The following is a 22,192-nucleotide window of genomic DNA, read 5'->3' on the forward strand; positions in this document are numbered from 1 at the left end:
CAAGAACATATTTTACTTGTCTGGCAGTTGACCTCCTGAGCTTTTGGCTGTTTTCTTTAAGATAATAAGGAGATGGTATTTCATATTTGAGGAAGCCTTTGTCCTAGGTGCTTATCGGAGGTAAATCCTGTTCTTCCTAGAGGTGATTGCTAAGTGACTACAGAAGAGAATGGTTCAGATCTAAGGACACATGCAGAGTTGAAAGGCCGGATGCTCAGCTTTTAATTAATTTTTGGGCCCAACAAAATCAACTTTTAGGTTATATTTGGCAATTCCATAAATACTTATTGAATATTTGCTGTGTGCCAAGTGTATCTTAAGACAATTATGTAGATATAGAAGTTTTTCAAATGTAGCAATTCCTAAGAAAGGTTTCTGCCTTTCTCATGCCTTGTCTCTTCTTAGTACTATTTCTTTTAGACTAATAGTGGTGTTTGCTCCAGTAGGGGGAAAAAATGTCTCAATATTTGGTAAAGGTACTACTAATAAGATATGCAACAAGCCAGGTGCTGGTGGTTGTGATCTAAGGATTGAGGTTCAAAGCCAAGCCTGTATAGGAAAGTTCTGTGAGACTCTTTATTTCCAGTTAACCACCAGAAAATGGAAGTGGAGCTGTGACTCAAAGTGGTAGAGTGTTAGCCTTGAGCAAAAAAGCTCAGGTACTGTGCTTGGGCCCTGAGTTCAAGCCCCACCATCAACGGGGGGAAAAAAAGTACATAATCCTGTATGTACAACTAAGTCAAGTGATGATTCCCTGCACTTGTCCAAAATGACCAAAATACCTGTGCTGCCAGAGACCCAAGCTGCATCAAGGGAGAGATCAAAAGATGGATTTTTTTTTTAGTTGTTTGAGACTTTTAGGGAGGAATAAGGATTTATCTTAAAAAAAAAAAAAAAGGATTATGGGAAGTACAGAGAATTTTGACAGTCCTCAACAGAAAACTGAGAGAAGCTAAAAGACAAGATTTATGATACCAAAAGAGTGAGATTCTGACTGAACAGAAAGAGCTCCTGACCAGGAGCAGTTTCTGCCCCCGCAGATTAACTCAGCAAAAGAAGAAATTAATTGGCTCAGAGCCTAGATAGCCTAGATCCAGAGTCACCAGCAGCACACCTAGAGTGAAGTTGAGAATGTGGAAAGAGAACAAGAACTAAGGACAAGGAGGAGCTACAGATCATTCTGGAAGACTTAGAGGTAGTCTGGAAGACTTAGAGGTAGAATGAATGAAAAGCTGGAAATAAAGTCACTCCATGCAGTTCACTTGGAGTGTGAGGCCATCATCAAACAGGTGCTCCAGATGCAGTGAACCACTTCTGAGCTGAAGATACAGAAGATGAGAAGCCCAAGAGATGAAGGGGTGTGGGCTGATTGCATGGTGATGGTATCCTTGAGGCAAAAGCAGCTAAAGCACAGCTAAAAGGCAAAGAAGTGAAGCTCTTACCCAGCAAAGACTGAAAGGGGACCCCCCATTTGAGCAAGGTCCTATGCATCTCACTGTAATCCCAAGTCTGCATGGCTCTCCTATACATTCTATAAAAGGTCTCAAAGGTTCATCCTCTTTCACACATCTGACTTCTCCTTAGTTCTGTGGGCTTATAGGAGACAAATGAGTTTTCCAGATAGTGTCAGCTTATTTGGAACTAATTCTCTTTGTGAAAACAACTGTTTTAAGCCAGGCATTGGTGGCTCATGCCTGTAATCCTAGCTACTCAGATGGCTAATATTTGAGGATTATAGTTAAAAGCCAGCCCAGTCAGTAAAGTCCATGAGACTTTATCTGCAATTAACCAGAAAAAAACTGGACTGGAGACATGGCCTAAGTGGTCAAGTACCTAGCCAGACGAGTTCAAGCCCTGGTACCAGCAGTAACAAAAATATCTCATTGATTTGCATCATATAAATGTAGACAATGCTTCTTGTTTCAGGTTCCAATGTGATTCAGAAGGGCAGTTCCGTAGGGATTGAGTGGCAGACCCCAGTTATCTCAGAAGCCTTTCGGAGCCGCTTTAGCCGCTGTTCAAGTATAGCCGACAGTGGGGACACAGCCATTGGGACATCATGTTCAGATATTGCAGAGGGTAAGGTTGGATTAATATTTGATTACCAATATATGCTATTTGCAGATTGAATCTTAGGTGTATTGTCATTTACAGAATATTCTTGCTGTCTGTTCAGTCATGAAGTATGATTCATTCTTCTTACCACATTCTTTTTCATTTCTGATTCTTTCATTTCAGTTTCTTTTATTTACCCTACTTAAAACAGCTTTCTTAGGGCTGGGAATATGACCTAGTGGTAGAGTGCTTGCCTCGTATACATGAAGCCTTGGGTTCGATTCCTCAGCACCATATATATAGAATACGGCCAGAAGGGACGCTGTGGCTCAAGTGGTAGAGTGCTAGCCTTGAGCAAAGGAAGCCAGGGACAGTGCTCAGCCCCTGAGTTCAAGCCCCAGGACTGGCCAAAAAACAAAAAACAGCTTTCTTTTTTTTCTTATTGTAAAGGTGAGGTACAGAGCTATAGTTATATAAGTCAGATAATGGCTTTCTGATAGGTTTTTTTTTGTTTTTTTGTTTTTTTTTTTGGCCAGTCCTGGGGCGTGGACTCAGGGCCTGAGCACCGTCCCTGGCTTCTTTTTGCTCAAGGCTAGCACTCTGTTGCTTGAGCCACAGCGCCACTTCTGGCCATTTTCTGTATATGTGGTGCTGGGGAATTGAACCCAGGGCCTCATGTATATGAGGCAAGCACTCTTGCCACTAGGCCATATCCCCAGCCCTCTGATAGATTTTTTTAAAATCTAAAATACTTCCTTCTGCTGAATTAATCCTGCCTATTCAGTATTCCCCATCTTACATATTCTCAGTTTTATTCCCTTTTCTTGGAGGATAATGTTCAGAGGTTTCATCCTTCCTTTTTTCTTTCCTTTCTTCTTTCATCCCTCTCTCCCTTTCTTCCTCCCTCTCTTCCTTCCTCTCTCCTTTCCTTCCTCCTTCCCTTCCTCCCTCCCTCCCTTCCTTCCTTTCTCTTTTTTGGGGTGCTGGCCCTGGAACTTGAACTCAGAGCCTAGCCTGAGCTTTTAGTGCTTAAGACTCACAGACTTCCCTGCTTGAGCTGTCTTTGAACCTCAATCTTCAGATCTCAGCCTCCTGAGTAACTAGGATTATAGGTGTAAGCCACTAATGCCTGGCTTCCCATTCTCATGTCATTGCTAGAGTTTGAACTCAGGGCCTTACTTTCTAGCTCATGGCTGGCACTCTATCACTTGAGCTTTTTAACTACTTAATTAGAGATAAAATTTCACAAACTTTAGTGTCCAGGTTAGCTCTGAACTGTGATCTAGGCTTTGAGCTGTGATCTGCCAGGTCTCAGCCTCCTGGGTATCTAAGACTAGTCATGAGACACTGGCAACTGACAAAGCCTTAGTTCTTAGTCAAGGTTATTTCAGCTATGAAAATAAAGGTGTGTGTGTGTGTGTGTGTGTGTGTGTGTGTGTATGTTGTACTTTTGGTCTTAGTTCTTAGTCAAGGTTATTTCAGCTATGAAAATAAAGGTGTGTGTGTGTGCGTGTGTGTGTGTGTGTTGTACTTTTGGTTTTGCCTAAAGATCAACCTGGAGCTTCCACATGTATGCTGGGCAGGCATTACAGTGATGACCTTTTGTTGCTATTTTTGTCTGAAATCTGAGTTCCTTCTTACTTTCTTTAATTTGGGCCCTTTTGTGTGGATCTCCTTTGGCACCCTCTGGCTGTGCTGATCATACCTATTGGTATTAATAATCATGCAGTGTCCTCCAAGGTTTTCTCATCCATTCTACCTATGATCTTCTTCCTTTTTGTGTGTATGTGTGTGTTTGTACCACTTGTTTTTTTGTGTGTTTTCTTTTTTTTCCCCTCCTCAGTCCTTGGACTTGAACTCAGAGCTTGGGCACTGTCCCTAAACTTTTTTCTCTAAGCTAGCACTCCATAGCTTTACTTCTAGCTTTTTTGGTAGTTAATTGGAGGTAAGAGTCTCATAGGTTATTTTTGCCTAGACCTCAGCCTCCTGAGTTGCTAGGATTACAGGCATGAGCCACTTGTGCCAGGCTTTGCCACTTGTTTTTATACTTAAATTGAGTGTTAAATGCCAGGGATATTTCACAAGGATATTTTGTACCTAGAGAGCAGTAGACCTGATGATATTAGTCAGGGACAGTGCCCAGGCCCTGAGTTCAAGTCCTAGGACTGAGGAGGGAAAAAAAAGAAAAATAATAGGTAGAGGATTGGGAACGTGGCTTAGTGATAGAGTGCTTACCTAGCATGCATGAAGCCCTGGGTTCAATTCCTCAGCACCATATAAACAGAAAAAGTTAGAAGTGGCACTGTGGCTCAAGTGGTAGAGTGCTAGCCTTGAGCACAGAGAGGCTCGGATAGAGCCGAGGTTCTGAGTTCATGCCCCAAGCCTGGCAAAATAATAATAATAATAATAATAATAGAAGTGAGGGAAAAGGTGACATTGTCCAAAAAGAAATATATTCTTTTCCTGACTTATATAACTGTAACCCCTTTGTATCTCCTCTTTATAATAACAATCAGAAAAAAAAGTAGGTAGCCAGGCACTGGTAACTCATGCCTGTAATCCTAGTTACTCAGGAGGTTGAGATCTAAGGATGGCAGTTTGAAGCCAGCTCAGGCAGGAAAGTCCATGAGACTCTTTCAGTTAACCAGCAAAAAGCTAGAAGTGGAGTCATGACTGAAGTGGTAGGGGGCTAGCCTTGAACAAAAAAGCTAAAGGACAACTCTCAGGCTCTGAATCGAAGCCCTAGAACTGGCACAATTTTTTTTTTTTTAAATAACAACAGGTATATGACCTTACATTTCCATCTTACTTGCTAGTAGTCCACTTAAACAGCACATTAGTTCTGTGACCTTGTAATCCTCCTCCTAGTAGTATTTGAAAGTTGGAAATAAAGATTGGAACTTTCTGCACCAGAGCTAATCAGAGAATTGTCTCCAAGGTCATGCAGGAACCAAAGGAATATAAATCTAGTCTGAAAGAAAAGTTAAAAACCACAGTTGTCTAAGGGGAAAAATGAAAAGGAAAATATAGAATGGAGGTTTTAGTGTGCACCCACTTCAGAGTGCTCACTGTGTTGGAGTGAAACTTGAGAGTTACTAAGAATAACTTTCCATATCCAGGCAGTCAGGTCTAGGGTGTGGGAGAGAACAGTCCTGACTCAGATGCTGCGCGCCTTGTCCCGGATACTGAGCAGGACTGACTAGCTCGCCTTGTTCTTCAGAGAGTAAGATTCTTAGTTCCCTTTCACTGGGTAGCTTTTGGAGGTCACAGGACTTGGCACCCCTTGGAATGAATATTTTTATTAGGTTATGTTATAGTTTAGACTTGTCAACTTCCTTAAAGTAAGTAATTTTTTTAAGGTTCATGTTCTTGTATTTGTTGTTGTTTATTTGATTTTTTAAACTTCAGCATTGCTTGTTGACTGGCAAGATGTTTCTTTTCAAATTGAAGTACAAAGAACATAGTATAAATTAAAGGTGAAGCCATTGTTGCCTTTTGTTGTTATGACTTGTGAATGGCATTTTAGATCTTGGAAGATCTTTCGGGTTGCTATGTTTCCTGCCTGATACTTGTAATGTCAGCATCTTCTTTACCCAGTTTGTGATTGGGCAGAGAACAATGTGTGGCACAGCAACCATACTCTTCTAGTTTGACTTACAGAAACTATTCTCTCCACAGATTTTTGCAGCTCAAGTGGCAGTGCTTCTTTTCAGCCTATCAAGAGTCACATAACCATTCCAACAGCCCATGTGATGCCTTCTACTTTGGGGACCTCTCCTGCTAAGCCAAATTCTACACCTGCTGCATCCTCATCCAAACTCCCTTTGTCAGGGTTGGCTGAAAGTGTGGGCATGACAAGAAATGGAGACTTTGGTGCAGTGAAACATTCTCCAGGCCTATCAAGAGATCTCATGTATCTCTGTGGTGCTACTGGGGAAAATGGCGTTGAGCAGTCCTGGTTTCCAGCAGTTGGCCATGAAAGAGAGGAAGAGATGAGGAAGTTTGATATTCCTAGCATGGAATCTGCTCTCAATCAGTCGGCTGTGGTCGAATCACTTTATTCAGATCCCCACTACCGAGTCCACTTCCACACCCCAAGATCTGACACAAACAAAGAGTTGTACAAAGTACTGCCTGAGGCCAAGAAGGCACCAGGCAGTGGAGCAGTATTTGATCGACATGGACCACAGTCTAGCAGCAGTGGGATGCTCCCTTTGGGAATCCAGCCTGCTCCTGGGCTCTCCAAGCCTCTATCCTCTCAAGTATGGCAACCAAATCCTGATCCTTGGCATCCTCGAGAACAATCTTGTGAACTCAGTACTTGTCGGCAACAGCTGGAATTGATACGTTTACAGATGGAGCAAATGCAGGTAGAGACCTTCATCTAGCCTTTATTTGTAAGTTTTAATTCTATAAAGAAAACACTTGTGAAGAAGAGATTTGTAGGCAAGAAACAAAGGTTTCTGTGCTTGTGGTCTTTGACTCTATTGATGGTTTAATACTGGTTGCCTGCTCACTATTTTCTAGTCACTAGATCCCAGATAGTGTCAAATGTAGAATTTTATTTAATTTGTAGCACCCTGATGGGGTTAACAGAGTAACTTGCTAAGTTCTTACACTAAATCTATATGAGGTCACAAAGCTGGCAAAGCTAAGGTTTTAAATCATCTTTAAACTTTCATGTGCTTTCCACAATACCACTGTTGTTTTCTTTAAGTCCCTGTGCTGCTCATGACTGGGAAGGAAAGGAGCAGGGCACCTTCTCCTTCCCTGATTGGTGCAGACATCTTAGCTCTTGGTTTGCCCCTGTTGCAAGATAATAAATGATAACTGACCTTAGCAACTAGAGCCTTTCTGAGCAGTGTTTAGTTGGCAGAAATATCCCTGCCCAAGTTCTTTCCAGTCATGCATCAGAGCTAAAATTATTTCATAAATGTTGGCTTTATCAGGCTGAAACAAAGTGAGCCTTGACTGTAGACCTAGCTGTATACTGCTGGGGTATTTTCAGGTGCCTGTGGTCAAGACCAAGTCCCTTTTTCCTATTTGTTTTCTAGCTTCAGAATGGAGCCATCTGCCACCATCCTACTGGTTTTGCCCCTTTACTGCCCACCTTGGAGCCAGCACAATGGATTAGCATCTTGAATAGTAATGAGCACCTGCTGAAGGAAAAGGAACTCCTCATTGACAAGTAAGGTGACAAGTGGGACTTCGAGGCCACACCTCATTAAGGGCACTCAGCGAGGTCTCTCCATGCTCCCCTCTGTTGTTTAGGCCCATACCTTGATTTGTGGTAGGCCTAGGTTGATTGTGGCTCTCTGCAAAGGTGGGGAACCTTTTTTCTCCCAAGAGTCATTTGGATATTTATAACATCATTTGTGGGCCAATATAAATTACGAATACAGGAAAATGGGCTGAAGGCAGTGAACAAGAAGCCTTTCTTCCATCATGAATCAAGTGATTTTAAGATTTTTATAGGGCTAGCAGATAGATGTTTCCCACCACTGAGCAAGTGTTGCTAATAATAAGTACAACTTCTCACTTTTTGTTGTTGTTGCTGTTCTAGTTCTTGAACTCAGGGCCTGGGCACTGTCCCTAAGCTTTTTTGCTCAAGGCCTAACACTCTACCACTTGAGCCACAGCTCCGCTTCTGGTATTTGGTGACTTTCCTGCCCAGTTTGGTTTAGAATTAGGATCCTCAGATCTCAACGTCCTGAGTAACTAGGATGACAGGCGTGAGCCACCAGCACCTGGCTTGCTCTCTGGTTTTCTTCAACTTGTTCCTCCTCCAGCAAAACATGATGTCCAAAATTCAGGTTTTGCTTTTATGGAAGGGATTATTACCTATCTGTCTAAGGAAGGGGGCTAATGTTATGAGGGGTTAGTGTCAGGACTTCAGTTCTGATGTTTTTTGCAGGCAGAGGAAACACATCTCTCAGCTGGAACAAAAAGTACGGGAGAGTGAACTTCAAGTCCACAGTGCCCTTTTAGGCCGCCCTGCTCCCTTTGGGGATGTCTGTTTGCTGAGACTACAGGTAAGCCTTGGCAGCCAAGACAGCATCCCACTTGTTAAAACTCAGGGTTTCCTTGTGCTTGTCCACTGTTAAATATCCAAGAGATAGAAAGGAAATCCATGATAAAGGTATCCTGTGTCCTCAGAGAATAAACATCTTGCCTGGCACTGGTGGCTTATGCCTGTAATTCTAGCTGTTCAGGAGGCTGAGATCTGAAGATAAAAGTTTACATCCAGCCGGTCAGGAAAGCAAAGTCCATGAGACTCTTATCGCCAGTTAGCCACCAAAAAGCCAGAAGTGGCGCTGTGGCTCAACTGGTAGATTGCTTACCTTAAATTAAGCAAATATTTTTTTGCTCAGGGACAGTGAGCAGGCCCTGAATTGAAGCCCCAGAACTGGTACCACCCCCACCCCCCACCCCCACCCCCCAAAAAAGTATATATCTTCTTTATAAAACACCCATTGCCGTGTCCTTGTGAGGAGGCTTGAGTGACCATGCCTTAATGTCAGGATATATTTTAAAAGAAAAGTAGATAGTAAGGTCCTTGCATTGACTAATGTTTTCTTGTTTGTGTGTGCCAGTACTGGGGCTTGAACTTAGGGCCTGGTAAGGCTGGTGCTCTACCACTTGAGACACAATTTCACTTCCAGCTTTCTTTTGGTTAATAGGTCTCACAAACTTTCCTGCCCAGGCTGGCTCCATCCCGGAATTTCTGATTCAGTGTTCCTAGACTAAGCTTCCCAAGATTTGCTTTTTCAAATTCCAACAAAAAATGATGTTCATGCTATTTGTCCTAGCAACCCGCCCCCCCCCATCCCCTAGGAAGTACTACTTGAGGATATTACTAGAGAAAGGATTTACTTGATAATGAAGCTTTTTGGGAAGTATGTGAAGTGAATAGGACCATATGACTAGGGAACAGCTTTATTTATTTATTTATTTATTTATTTTTTGGCCAGTCCTGGGCCTTGGACTCAGGGCCTGAGCACTGTCCCTGGCTTCCTTTTGCTCAAGGCTAGCACTCTGCCACTTGAGCCACAGCACCACTTCTGGCCGTTTTCTGTATATGTGGTGCTGGGGAATTGAACCCAGGGCCTCATGTATACGAGGCAAGCTCTCTTGCCACTAGGCCATATCCCCAGCCCCAACAGTTTTATTTATTAAGTGTCTTTTTGGCAGGAATTGCAGCGAGAGAACACTTTCTTACGTGCACAGTTTGCACAGAAGACAGAAGCCTTGAACAAAGAAAAGATGGAGCTTGAAAAGAAACTGTCTTCTTCAGAAGTTGAAATCCAGCTCATCAGGGAGTCTCTCAAAGTAACACTGCAGAAGCATTCAGAGGAGGGGAAGAAACAGGAAGAAAGGGTGAGCTGAGTAGCTGGTGGCTCTCTAAACCACAAAGCAGTTGGCAGTCAGCCCTCTCTGCCAACAGCCTAGACTCTTTCTGGCCCTGTTTCTGGAACCAGGAGAAGCCAGTTCAGTGAAAGCCTTCATTGATGTCTCACACAGGAACTGTCTACTAGAATCAGAATTGCTTTATCCCCACAAAACTACCAGTCAGGAAAGTTGTATAAGCCCTTACTCACTCTCCCAGGTTGTGATCCGCTGCCAACCAGCAGGTGGAAAACCTGCCTGGGCAGTCATATCAGATGGCAGTGTTGTAAGATTCTTATAAATTTATTCAATTCAGTCTGGTTTTTCCTCACCCTGCCTAAACAGTAAGAGAGATTCCATGCATACAGCTGGTTACTATATATTGTCTTAGGACAAGATTGGTCATTACTGGAGAAACTGGTGAAAATCTTTTGGTTCTATTTTTCGAAGTCACAGCTATCTTTAAAACACAGGTTCTTGAGGGACCAGTTTAGTAAAGTTTATTCCTTTATTCAACTAAAGCTTCTCAGATCTATCTGTGTGTGTGTGTGTGTGTGTGTGTGTGTGTGTGTGTGTGTGTGTGTGAGAGAGAGAGAGAGAGAGAGAGAGAGAGAGCGCTGGGGCGGGGAGTCCTAGGGCTTGAACTCAGGGCCTGGGCACTGTTCCAGCTTGAGCCTCAGATCTCAGCCTCCTGAGTAGCTAGGATTATAGGCGTGAGCCACTGGTGATGCCTTGCTAGATTTTTTTTTTTTTTTTTAAAGACAAGGTCTTGCTGTAATACCCAGTCTGGCCTCAAATTACTGGACTCAAGTGAGCTTCCTGTCCCAGCACCTTGTGAAATTGATACTAAGAGTGTGCATGACCACACTTAATCATTTACTTTTTTTGTTGTTGGTGGTGGTCCTGGGGCTTGAACTCAGGGCCTGGGCTCTGTCCCCTGAGCCTCTTTGTGCTCAAGGCTAGTGCTCTACCACTTGAGCCACAGCACCATTTCCAGCTTTTTCAGAGCAGTTTATTGGAGATAAGAGTCTTATGGGGACTTTTCTGTCCAGGCTGGTTTCCAATCGTGATCCTCAGATCTCAGCCTCCTGAGTAGTTAGGATTACAAGTGTGAGCCACTGGCACCTGGCTCATCAATTACTTTTTAAAAATTCAGATCAAGCTTTAATAGTTCCAGGAGAAGGTAAGGATCCCGAGAGCTTGAATTTCCTAACAATGTCCCGAGTGTTATTGGTGTCATTGGCATAGCAAGGACTGGCAAGGCACCCATGGTTCATTCCTGTAATCCTAGATACTCAGAAGGCTGAAATCTGAGGATCACGATTTGAAGCTGATCTGGGCAGGAACATCAGTGAGATTCTTACCTTCTATTAACCACTAAAAAGCTGGAAGTAGAGCTCAAGTGGTAGAGCACTAGCCTTGAGCTCAAAAGCTCAGAGACAGTGCCAGGGCCCTGAGTTCAAGCCCCAGAACCAGCACCAAAGGGGGTGGGGGAAAGAATTAGTCTTGTACTTTTTTTTTTTTTTTTTTTTTTGGTATGTGTGTGCTGGTACTAAGATTTGAACTCTATTGCTTAGCTTTCTTGCTCATGACTGGTGCTCTGCCACTTGAGCCCTGGCATTTTGCTGGTTAGTTGGAGATGGAATCTCATACATTTCTGCTCAGGCTGGCTTTTGAACCTTGAACCTCCAAGTCTCAGCTTCCTTGAATAGCTAGGATTACAGATATTAGACACTAGCACTTGACTTTTTGCATTCTTACATTTGTTTGTGTGTCTGCTGATCCTGGAGCTTGAATTTAGGGCCTAGGTGCTGTCCCTGAGCTTTTGTGCTCAAAGCTAGCACTTTACCACACTCAGGTCACAGTTCCACTTCTGGCTTTTGTGTAGTTAATTGGAGATAAGAGTCTCATAGACTTTTCTGCCCAGGCTGGGTTCAAACTGAGATTCTCAGATTTCAGCCTCAAGAGTACATAGGATTATAAGGTATGAGCCCTGGGCACCTGGCTTCTGGCTTTCTTATACTTAATAAATTTTAGACATCCTTTTCTTTCATAGGTGTTCTTTGCAGTGTCTGTATTTTCTTATACTATATACATTTAGTCTTGTTTTGTTTTCCTTCATTTTTAGCCCTGGCAAACCTTGAATGAATGAGCATTCATATCTTATGAATGAAATATTGAAAAGCTGGATGAGCCAGGCATGGTGGCTCATACCTGTAATCCAAACTATTCAGGAAGTGGTGCAGTTCAAAGCCAGTCCAAAAGGAAAGTTACATCTGCCATCATCTATATGCCTAGCTTGTTTAGAAGTCAAGAGGCCAGGATGATTATGGTCTGAAGCCAGCCCCAGGCAAAATGTGTTAAGAGTATCTGAAAAAAACAACAACACCCTAAAGCTTAAGGGGTGGGAGTGTAGCTCAAGTGGTAGAGTGCTTACCTACTCAGAACATGCAGGAACCTGAGTTAAAAGCCCAGAACCACAAAAAAAGAAAAAGAACTGGGTGAAAGCTTTAGGATCATTGGGACTTGCCCGGTTGACTTAACTACAAGATCATTAGACTTAGACTGCTCTTTTCACATAGGAACTCTCAGTTGTCAGTATCTGGATATCTTATTCCAGAGTCTTCATCCTCCTGCCTAGTGGGGAGGCTACATACTGGAAGCTCTGATCCTTAAGATCGTTAGTGCTAAGAGGAGATTGGGCTTAGGGAATCCCACCCAGAATTCTATGCATAGATTTTTTTTTCTTTTCTTTTTGAGTCCAGGGTGTTTTGGTATAGTCAAGGCTGGCTTCCAACTCATGATCCCCTTTCTCAGTTTCCCAAGTGCTCCCCTATGCACCTTGCCTGGCTGTAAAGTAAACATAGATGTTTACTTACATTTGTTTTCTGCCCAATACTTTACCTTATTTCTCTGCTGTGACTCATATCCCTGGTCTGGAATCTCAGTAGAATACGTAATTAATTCTCCTGTTAGGCTAGTCCAGGGTGAAGGTGATAGTTAACTTACATAATTTTCAATGAATTTCCCTATTTAGGTTTTTTTGGTTTGTTTGTTTGTTTGTTTTTTTGGTCGGTCCTGGAGATGAGTCTCATGGACTTTTCTCCCTGGGCTGGCTTTGTTTTGTTTTTTGCCAGTCCTGGGGCTCGGACTCAGGGCCAGAGCACTGTCCCTGGCTTCTTTTTGCTTAAGACTAGCACTTTACCACTTGAGCCACAGCACCACTTTCAGCTTTTTCTGTTTATGTGGTACCGAGGAATTGAACCAAGGGCTTCATGCGTGCAAGGCAAGCACTCTACCACTAAGGCATATTCCCAGCCCCTTAGGCTGGCTTTGAACCATGATCCTTAGATCTCAGCCTCTTGAATAGCTAGGATTACAGGCATGAGTCACCAACACTCGGCATCCCATTTTTTTAGAAGAATACTTGAGAGCTACCTTCAGAGGTACCTAGTACTTGTTTGTTTGGGTTTTTTGTTTTGTTTTGTTTTTGCCAGTCTTGGGACTTGGACTTGGGGCCTGAGCACTGTCCCTGGCTTCCTTTTGCTCAAGGCTAGCACTCTACCTCTTGAGCTACAGTGCCACTTCCGGCTTTTTCTATATATATGTGATACATGAACCCAGGGCTTCATGTATACGAGGCAAGCACTTTTACCACTAGGCCATATTCCCAGGTACCTAGTACTTAAAAGTATGAAGGCTGTAGGAGTTGTGGCAGGCATGCTGTTCCACATTGTTGTTTGTAACTCCTCAGTGCTGACTATGGCTCCCCAAGTCATTTATGCCTCTCTGCCAGCTTTCATCTTGTAAAATACGTTAAAATTCCACATTTATCATCCTGTTATTGTCTTCTTTTGTTTTTTGTCTTTTGTTGGTCCTTGGGGCTAGAACTGTAGGCCTAGGTGCTATCCCTGAGCTCTTTTGCTCAAAGCTAGCTCTCTATCTAGCACTTAGAGCCACAGTACCATTTCTGGTTTTCTAGTGGTTAATTAGAGATAAGAATCTTAAAGATTTTCCTGCCCAGGCTGGCTTTGAACTGAGATCCTCAGATCTCAGCCTCCCGAGTAGTTAGGATTACAGGTATGAGTCACCTGGCTCTTTTTATTGTTCTTTAGGTTGATAATTAGTTGCTTTCATCATTCTTTTTAGATGTTTTGGAAGGGAATAAAAATAAACATCTGTAGTCAACTTACCTTTTTGTTTTTTAATCCAAAGCTAGTCTATCAACTTGTTCAGTAAGCTTCCAGGTGATTCTAATGCAAATTGAAATGTGAGAATCACAGATTTAAAGCTTGGTTGTAATAGATTAGATCTGGTAAAGCTTTTGGCTGATTTTCAGAGATTGTTTTATTTTTTTGGTTGGTTTTGTTTTTGTTGCCAGTCCTGGGGCTTGAACTTGGCCTGAGCACTGTCCCTGGCTTCTTTTTGCTCAAGGCTAGCACTCTGCCACTCCATCTTTTTCTATATATATGTGGTGCTGAGAAATTGAATCCAGGGCTTCATGTATACAAGATGAGCACTTTACCACTAGGCCATATTCCCAGCCCCTCAGAGATTGTTTTTTTTTTTTTTTTTTTTCTTGGCCAGTCCTGGGCCTTGGACTCAGGGCCTGAGCACTGTCCCTGGCTTCCTTTTGCTCAAGGCTAGCACTCTGCCACTTGAGCCACAGCGCCACTTCTGGCCGTTTTCTGTATATGTGGTGCTGGGGAATTGAACCCAGGGCCTCATGTATACGAGGCAAGCTCTCTTGCCACTAGGCCATATCCCCAGCCCTAGAGATTGTTTTAATACTATAAGTGCTCTGTGTCTCATCTGTGACATCAGTTATCTGCCTTTTTTTTTTCTCTTGTTCCTTCAGCTTCCTTGCTCATAAGCCAAAGAGGAAATCTGAAGTACTTTTATTGAATGCCTGCTCTATGCCAAGCATTGTGTTCAATTTTGAGGAAATATGATAAGTAGCAAAATGGATGTCGTCCTTTGTAAAAGAATTTATAGTCTCATTAACCCTTTCAGATGATTGATTGCCCATGAATGTATTGTGTATGGTGTTTGGGGAATGAGGGAATTAACTTTCTCACCAGCCTAGACAGAATGATTGTGTCGCAGGGAGGTTATGAATACTACTGCAATTCAGTTCTGATGCAAATCACCTGGAATTAACAGCAGACTCCACAGATTTAAAGCTGTTGTCCCCAACAAAATGAACTTGCTCCAGATGCCTGCCACAAGTTCTAGGGTCCCCAGGTCGCCCATCCTTCCATGCAACTGGCGACAAGTCCAAGAGTTCTGATGACTTCATCAAGGTCAATAAATCTCAGGAAAGGCTCCCTGAAGTCCAGAAATCAGTAAACTTACATCTGTTGGATATTTTTCTTACCTTTTTTCCTTTTCCTCTCTCTTCATTCCCAGGCCAACTATACTTCCATTTCACTGCTACAAATCCATGGGTTCCAGTGATCTCTTCAGTTTCAGTAACTCTCTAGAATGATTCCCAGGAGAAAGCACTGTACTTAGAATTATAGTTGTTGGGATTTTTAATTTTTCCTTTCACTGTCTCAGTATGTTGACCAGCCTTGATTCAAATTCTTGGACACAAGTCATCCTTTTAAGTAGCTGAGACTAACAGTTGTATACCAGTGTAGCCAGTGTCATTATAGTATTGGATAAAGGATACAATTAGGGAATAGACAGATGAAGAGAGACATAGGGTGAATTCTAGGAGTCCCTTTCAGGGACTGTAGGCAGAACTCTCTCCTCAGGTAATATCCAGAATATCTACAAGCTCATCAACAGAATCATATTATGTAGGCCCTACTCAGTCTCCCCTTCCTATAGGAAGTTAGATGTTCTTGGTGAACAATCCAATTCTGAGTTATCCATTAATTAGCATAAATTCTTGGTGGCCTCTTACCATCTCTGTGTAACAAAGACATTCTTATCTTAAGAAAAATATTTATTATAGAAATTATTTATTATAAAACAGAAGTGCTATAAGCTTTTAAAAATTGTCTCAGGACTGGGGAAGTAGGACAGGTGGTAGAGTGCCTACCTCCAAGTGTCAAAGCCTCAGGAGCCCTTCATCCCTATCCTTGACTAGAAAGTTCACACTACAGTTTATATCCCAGCCCCATATGGCAATTGAACACTGTCCCTGAGCTTATTGCTCAAAGCTAGCCCTCTACCACTTGAGCCACAGCTCCACTTCCAGTTTTTTGGTGGTTAATTAGAGACAAGAGTCTCACAGACTTTCCTGCTCTGGCTGGCTTCAAACCTCAATCCTGAAATCTCATCCTCCTGAGTAGCTAGGATTACAGAGGTAAACCACCAGTGCCCAGCTTCCATAAGGCAAAATTTGATTAGCTTCCTGTTTTCATTTGCAGAATCGTCTACGTAGCCCCAAGAGGACAGGACAGAGAGTGGTCACTTTGAAAAAAGTTCAGAATCCTTCCAGAGGAGTGAATAGAGACAGCTTCTTTTTCTTTTGGGGGCGGGGGAGACTGGGGGTTGAACCCATTGCACTTGCTAGGTAAGCAAGTGCTTTGCCACTGAGCTACATACATCTCAGCCCTAGGGACAGACTCTTGATGTTTTTTTCATAGGTCAGAGGTCGTGATAAACATATCAATAATTTGAAAAAGAAATGTCAGAAGGAATCAGAGCAGAACCGCGAGAAGCAGCAGCGTATTGAGACCTTGGAGCGCTACCTGGCTGACTTACCTACGCTGGAAGACCATCAGAAGCAGAGCCAGCAGGTAGCAGCAATCTCGGGTCATCTGTGGAGCAATCAGGGAGTATACAGGCAGGGGGAACTTCCTGTGGGATCCTGAAAGAAAAATCCTAAAGGCATTAATGTCTAGATTTATATTTGTCAGTTTACAGTTGGGCTACAATTTTTGTTTGCTTGTGTGGGGCAGTACCAGGGTTTGAATTCAGGCGCTCTATCCTGAGCCACATCCAGCCCAAGACTGCAGATTTTCTGAGGTATCCATTCAATCTTCTTGACCTCCTGACCTAAGCAGGGATCCTGTCTTGTAGCTTAAGGATGCTGAGTTGAAGAACACAGAGCTGCAAGAGACAGTGACTGAGCTGGAAAGTTTGCTGAAGGAGACCCAGGCAAGCTGCAGAGAGAAGGAGGTTCAACTGGAAAACCTGAGACAGAGAGAAGCAGCATATTCCTCTACTAGACATAGGTAAATGCTACTGTGGGACTGAGGAACAGAGGAGAGAGTGGGGTTCCAGTACTGCCTACCTCACTTGCTTACCTGTGTGATCTTGGGTGAATATGCATTCCCCTTCATTTCTTCATTTTTGTTGGTTGTGAGTAATAGGAAAGCTGCTTATGGGCAGGAAATATGATTAGGGGCCGGAGGGAATAGGGCACAGAGGAAACTTACCTTTGTATTTTTTTTTTCCAAAGCTGGACTCAAACTTGCTGACATTTGCTTTCACTCATTGGCTGGCATTCTATCTGAGCTGCTCCAATCCTAGAATAATTCTCGAACACACACACACACACACACACACACACACACACACACACACACACACACACACACACTCTGAATGAAAATACTTTATAAACTAGGGAGTGAGGTATCCGTGTATTTTCAGAAGTGGATCCTAGTACCAGTAGCCTGTGGGTTACCAACATTTTGAACCTTGTAAGCAAAAGGCTGCCAGGAGCATCTGTTTTTCCTCAAGCCTAGGAGTTGCTCTGTATTGCCAGAACAGGATCTGAGAACAAAACAGGGTATCATAATGTACTCGCAAAGTGTCCTGGGAGCTCCTCCATCTTAATAGCAGTTTCTAAAATTGGTGACTGTTTCAGCAGCCTCTTTAGAATAAATGCAATTTCTAATGGGTGGATTGGATTTCTCCTATATTCAACCACAGCAGCCCTGCAGAGGGGCTATGCTATGCTGGAAGTGATTGTGAGGGCCTCTTTCAAGGAAGCCATTGATTGGAGTCAGAAGTGGAGTTGTCCCCTAGTTTCCATACCAAGGAAAAAGGAGTTCTGTTTTCCAAAATTTCTTTTTTTTTTAATTTAATTTTATTAAATTTTTTTATTATTTTTTTTTTACAGTTTCATATGTTAGGCCATGGGTAAATTTCTTGTACTATTTGTTACCTCCTCCCTCATTCCCCACTCCCCTCTCCCACCATGAGTTGTTTAGTTGGTTTACATCTAATGGTTTATTTTCCAAAATTTCTATAGTATTACATATATGACACTTATAGTGTAAATACATGTGATAAATGTTTTTCAAATGCCAAGACATAATACAAGGACCTTTGGCAAGTAGGGAAATGAGGGCACATAGCATAGATTCTGCCCCCTAGGTAAGAGAAGTGACATAGATTGAGCATCTTCTGTGTGAGACTCCTACATTACAGTAGACAAGACATCATCCTCAGGTATGGCTGGAAGAGCCTAAGCAGGTGCCTTTCTCCAAAATATAAAAAATGGCTGAACCAGAAGTCAAAACCACAAATTTCTGACTTCAGAATCCTAGGAGAAGATAACTGTCTTTCAGCCTGCAAGATAAGCAGTTTGAGGGGGATTACAAAGGAGAAGATTCACAAGCGGAATTGGAATCTTGGCAGAAGGAATGCGATTCTCTCCAAAAGGTGACTGAGGGTGTCCAGGTTGTAGGGAGGGGTAGACTGGGAGGAAGAAGAAGAGAACAGAAGGCCCTGAATTCAAGCCTCAGTATCTGCAAAAATGGCTGGAGGTATGGCATAGCAATAAAGTGCAAACCCCAGTACTACCAAAAATAAAGAACCAGAAGTGATTGAGAGAGTACTTGAGATCCTGAGAAACAGGTAGCTGAGGCTGTTCAGGTCTCTCTTGGGATAGCCCATGTGACCAGAACTCTAACCAACAAACCATAATAGCGCTGGATAGATTAAACTTTGCTGCTGAACTTTTAGCTGTGTCCTTTTCTAAAGAAAATGTGACCAGGTACCAGTGGCTCATGCCTGTAATGCCTGTAAACTATTCAGATGTGAGGATTGCATTCAAAGCCAGTCCGGGCAGGCAAGTCTGTACGACTTCTTATCTCCAATTGGCCCCCAAGAAAAGCCAGAAGTGGAACTATGACTCAAGTAGTAAAGTGCTATCCTTGGGCACAAAAGCTTAGGGACAATGTCCAGGCCCTGAGTTCAAGACCCACGACAGGCATACACACACAAAAATAAATAATCACAACGTGTAATGGCTATGTATAAAATGACCTGTGGTCATTAGGGTGAGGGTCCCCATTCCTCATTCTTACATAAACCTCTGTGTGTAATTGGGGCATACGAGTCACAAGAATGTGAAACCAGGGAGCCAGGATCAGGAGTCTTGGTTAGATTTCTGAAAGTAGAGCTAAGTGGTCTTTGTCTTGGTCTCATGATTAAGGGTCTGTAGCTAGAGGGCCTGATCACTGTATCACAGATCCTGATGCAGCCCCTTGCCCTCTGACCTCACTCTCAGCCTTCCTTGATAACTTTGCTTTTCAGATTGTGGAGAAGCAACAGCAGAAGATGGATCAGTTGCACTTACAAGTACAGGTAAGCAGGAGTCCTTGGGACATAGTGGTTGGACTTAATGATAGAAACTCACAGAATTCAACTAAAATTTTATTGTGTTCTTTGCCATGTGATCTTGGAGTTAGGGACACAGATGAAAAGCCTAGTCACTGCTCTGAACCTACCATCTTGTTGGGAGAACACACATGAAAGGAGTTCAGCACAGTGCTGTGAGAGCAATACTCACCTCACCCTGGGCAATTGAACACAGGAGAGTAAGGACAAGGTTCTGGAAATCCTGAGTCTTAAAATTGGAATTAGCAGGCAAAAAGATAGCTAGGAGCTCAGCCCCAGTGGCCCAGTCCTGTAATCCTAACTACTCAGAAGGCTGAGATCTGAGGTTGCAGTTCAAAGAGCCTGAGCAGAGAAGCCCATGAGAGATTCTTATCTCCAATTAACCGGCAAAAAGCCTTCTAAGTAGAGATGAGGCTCAAGTGGCAGATCACAAGCCTTGAGTGAAAAAAGTTGGGGCTGGGAATATGGCCTAGTGGCAAGAATGCTTGCCTTGCATACATGAAGACCTGGGTTCAATTCCCCAGCACCCACATATATAGAAAACGGCCAGAAGTGGCGCTGTGGCTCAAGTGGCAAAGTGCTAGCCTTGAGCAAAAAGAAGCCAGGGACAGTGCTCAGGCCCTGAGTCCAAGGCCCAGGACTGCCCCCCCCCCCCAAAAAAAAAAAAGTTAAGAGCACAAGGCCCTGAATTTAAGGCTCAGTTCCATCACCAAAAAGGGGGGGGGGGGGCTAGGGAGGCTAGTACTAGAATTCTGATAGGAGGGATATGGACATAGGAAACAGCATAGTTTAAACATGGACCTGCAAATAGTTTGGTATGTTGGAGAACAGTCATGTACCACTAAACACTGGGGATATTTTGAGAAATGTATTAAGGCAGTTTAATCTCTGTGCAAACATCATAGAGTGTACTTATACAAACTCTAAAATACTATGTCACTAGACTGTATCTTGTGGTATGTTTTGACTGGCTCTGGGGCCTGAACTCGGCTTGGACCCTGTACATGAGCTCTTTTGCTCAAGGCTAGTGCTCTACCACTTTGAGCCACTGTACCACTTCTGTTTTTCTGGTAGTTATTAAAGATAAGAGTCTCATAGACTTCCCCAGTCTGGCTTTGAGACCTGATCCTCAGGTCTCAGCCTCCTGAGTAGCTAGGATTACAGGCATGAGCCACTAGTGCCCACCTACTTGGCTGTATCTTATGGGACCACTACCATATATGCAATTATGCCGTCCTTTATTGATCAAATTGTCCTTACTTGACTAAATGCATTTTAAGGTAAGTGAGTGAGTTTTGTCGATCCAACTGTGTTAGTTTTTTATCTTTATGAGGTGATGGAAACCTAGTAGAACATTCAGTTTAGGGTATGATGTGTTCAGGTTTGCAATTCAAGCTTAAATGTGAAAGAGTGGCAGCCTGGAGGGGGCATAGCCAAGGGATTGTTGGGGAAATCCTGGAGAGGTGATGAGGGAATGTTGTAAGGCAGCATAGCAAGTAAGGGTTGTGAGAGGGCAAATTGATGTGTCTTTTAAGAGGACTCAGTGATTGATAGGATATAGGGTGCTAGGACTGGGGAAGAACCAAAGGTGGATCCTACTTTCTATTTTGGGCCAGAGTGGAAGTGTTCTTACTCAAGAAATAATGAGTGAGCAAGTTTGCTCAGGTTCTCTTTGGACTCAAAGAGATTTTTACACCAAACCCATGAAATGCATTCTGAGGAACAGCTAAAGGCTGCAGTTCTGCCTTTGTCCATTGTGTGAGATGGGCTGTGTGGTTAGTTGCATTTGGTGAGCTCTACATACCCATTAAAAAGTGCCCAATTTTTAGTGGTTTCCCTTCCTATCTCTGTGTCCATCAATTTGCAGTGGTAGGAATTGGACTCCGGGCCTGATATGATAAGTGCTTGGCAAGCAATCCACTACTTGGGCCATACTCTTAGCTCATCTGTTTTTATTTTATTTATTATTTTTTGAGATGAAGTCTCACTACCTGAACTGGCCTCAACCTTCAGTCCTTCTGGCTCCGCCTCCTGAGTAGTTAGGCTAAGAGGGGTTTTGTTTTGTTTTTATTTTGTGGATCATGGAGCTTGAACTCAAGGCCTGGGCACTGTCCCTGAGCTCTTTTGCTCAAGGCTAGCACTTTACCATTTTGAGCCATAGCTCCACTTCCAAATTTTGAGAGTCTCAGGAGAACTGTTCTGCCTGGGCTGGCTTGGAACTGCAATCTTCAGATCTCAGCCTCCTGAGTAGCTAGAATATGCTTGCCTCATGTGTATGAAGCCCAGGGTTCGATTCCTCAGCACCACATAAGCAGAAAAGGCCAGAAGTGGTGCTGTGGCTCAAGTGACAGAATGCTAGCCTTGAGCACAAAGAAGCCAGGGACAGTGCTCAGGCCCTGAGTCCAAGCGCCAGGACTGGCAAAAAAAAAAAAAAAAAAAAAAAAAAAAGATTAATTGGGATCTGATGTTCAATTGAAGAAAGCCCAGATGGGCCTTAGAACCTTCTAGAGTGATGGACAAGAGCTTAAGAGCAATCTGAACAAAAGGCAAAAAGAGTGAGCAAAAGGCTTGGAGATGGAGTTTGTGGATAACATCATTGGGCGTGGCCAGAGGCGGCTGCTGGGGGTGAAGGGACCGATGGAAGTGGATCGTGGATCGGAGCTGAATGGCCTGGGATGTCCTGCTGAGAAGTCAGCCTCAAAGGTTTAAATGGGAAGTGGCAAAGCTGGGTTCTTCCAACACAGTCTCTTCACAGCAGTGTACTTTGGGGCTGGGACTTGATTGTATAGTCAGGCAGAGGTGGTGGTGTCTGAATCAGGTTTGTTATTCCTGTTGTGTTCCACTCAATACCTTGCCATGCGTTTCAAGAGCCTACAGCAAGAAGTGACTCAAGAAGAAGAGACAAGCCAGGCCCTGAGAGAGGAGGCCCAGCGGAGAGAGACTGCCCTGCAACAGCTACGCACAGCAGTGAAGGAGGTAAGCAGCCTCCCCAAACCTGGTTTCTCCCTATGTCCTTCCATCCCTGTGCCTCCAAGAGCCCAGGGTAGGAGGAGTCCTACCCTGGGCAGAGCCATGGCAAGGTATGCGTTAAAGGTTCTAGGCCTGTGTTAGAGTGGCCATAATTGCTAGGAATGCTTTTCATATTTGGGAATCATTCTTTCTC

General features: G+C 43.3%; 1 protein-coding gene across 3 annotated transcripts in view; it reads left to right on the forward strand.

Annotated features, from left to right (window-relative positions):
• The window catches only part of Cep85 (centrosomal protein 85), a 46,508-nt gene that overhangs the window by 12,861 nt on the left and 11,455 nt on the right, over nt 1-22,192 (forward strand). For 2 of the 3 annotated variants that reach the window (XR_007211537.1, XM_048350574.1), the window contains exons 3-12: nt 1,927-2,079; nt 5,734-6,425; nt 7,110-7,243; nt 7,970-8,087; nt 9,247-9,432; nt 16,041-16,193; nt 16,477-16,631; nt 17,976-18,069; nt 18,946-18,996; nt 21,898-22,005. Coding sequence is in view for 2 of the 3 variants with exons in the window: in XM_048350574.1 (XP_048206531.1) it covers nt 1,927-2,079; nt 5,734-6,425; nt 7,110-7,243; nt 7,970-8,087; nt 9,247-9,432; nt 16,041-16,193; nt 16,477-16,631; nt 17,976-18,069; nt 18,946-18,996; nt 21,898-22,005 (1,844 nt within the window). In the remaining variant the exon portion in view is untranslated. The remainder of the gene's footprint in view (nt 1-1,926; nt 2,080-5,733; nt 6,426-7,109; nt 7,244-7,969; nt 8,088-9,246; nt 9,433-16,040; nt 16,194-16,476; nt 16,632-17,975; nt 18,070-18,945; nt 18,997-21,897; nt 22,006-22,192) is intronic. The other variant, XM_048350576.1, reaches the window with a different exon arrangement.

Source organism: Perognathus longimembris, chromosome 7 (assembly GCF_023159225.1).
Source record: "Perognathus longimembris pacificus isolate PPM17 chromosome 7, ASM2315922v1, whole genome shotgun sequence".
In the NCBI taxonomy this organism is placed as follows: Eukaryota; Metazoa; Chordata; class Mammalia; order Rodentia; family Heteromyidae; genus Perognathus; species Perognathus longimembris.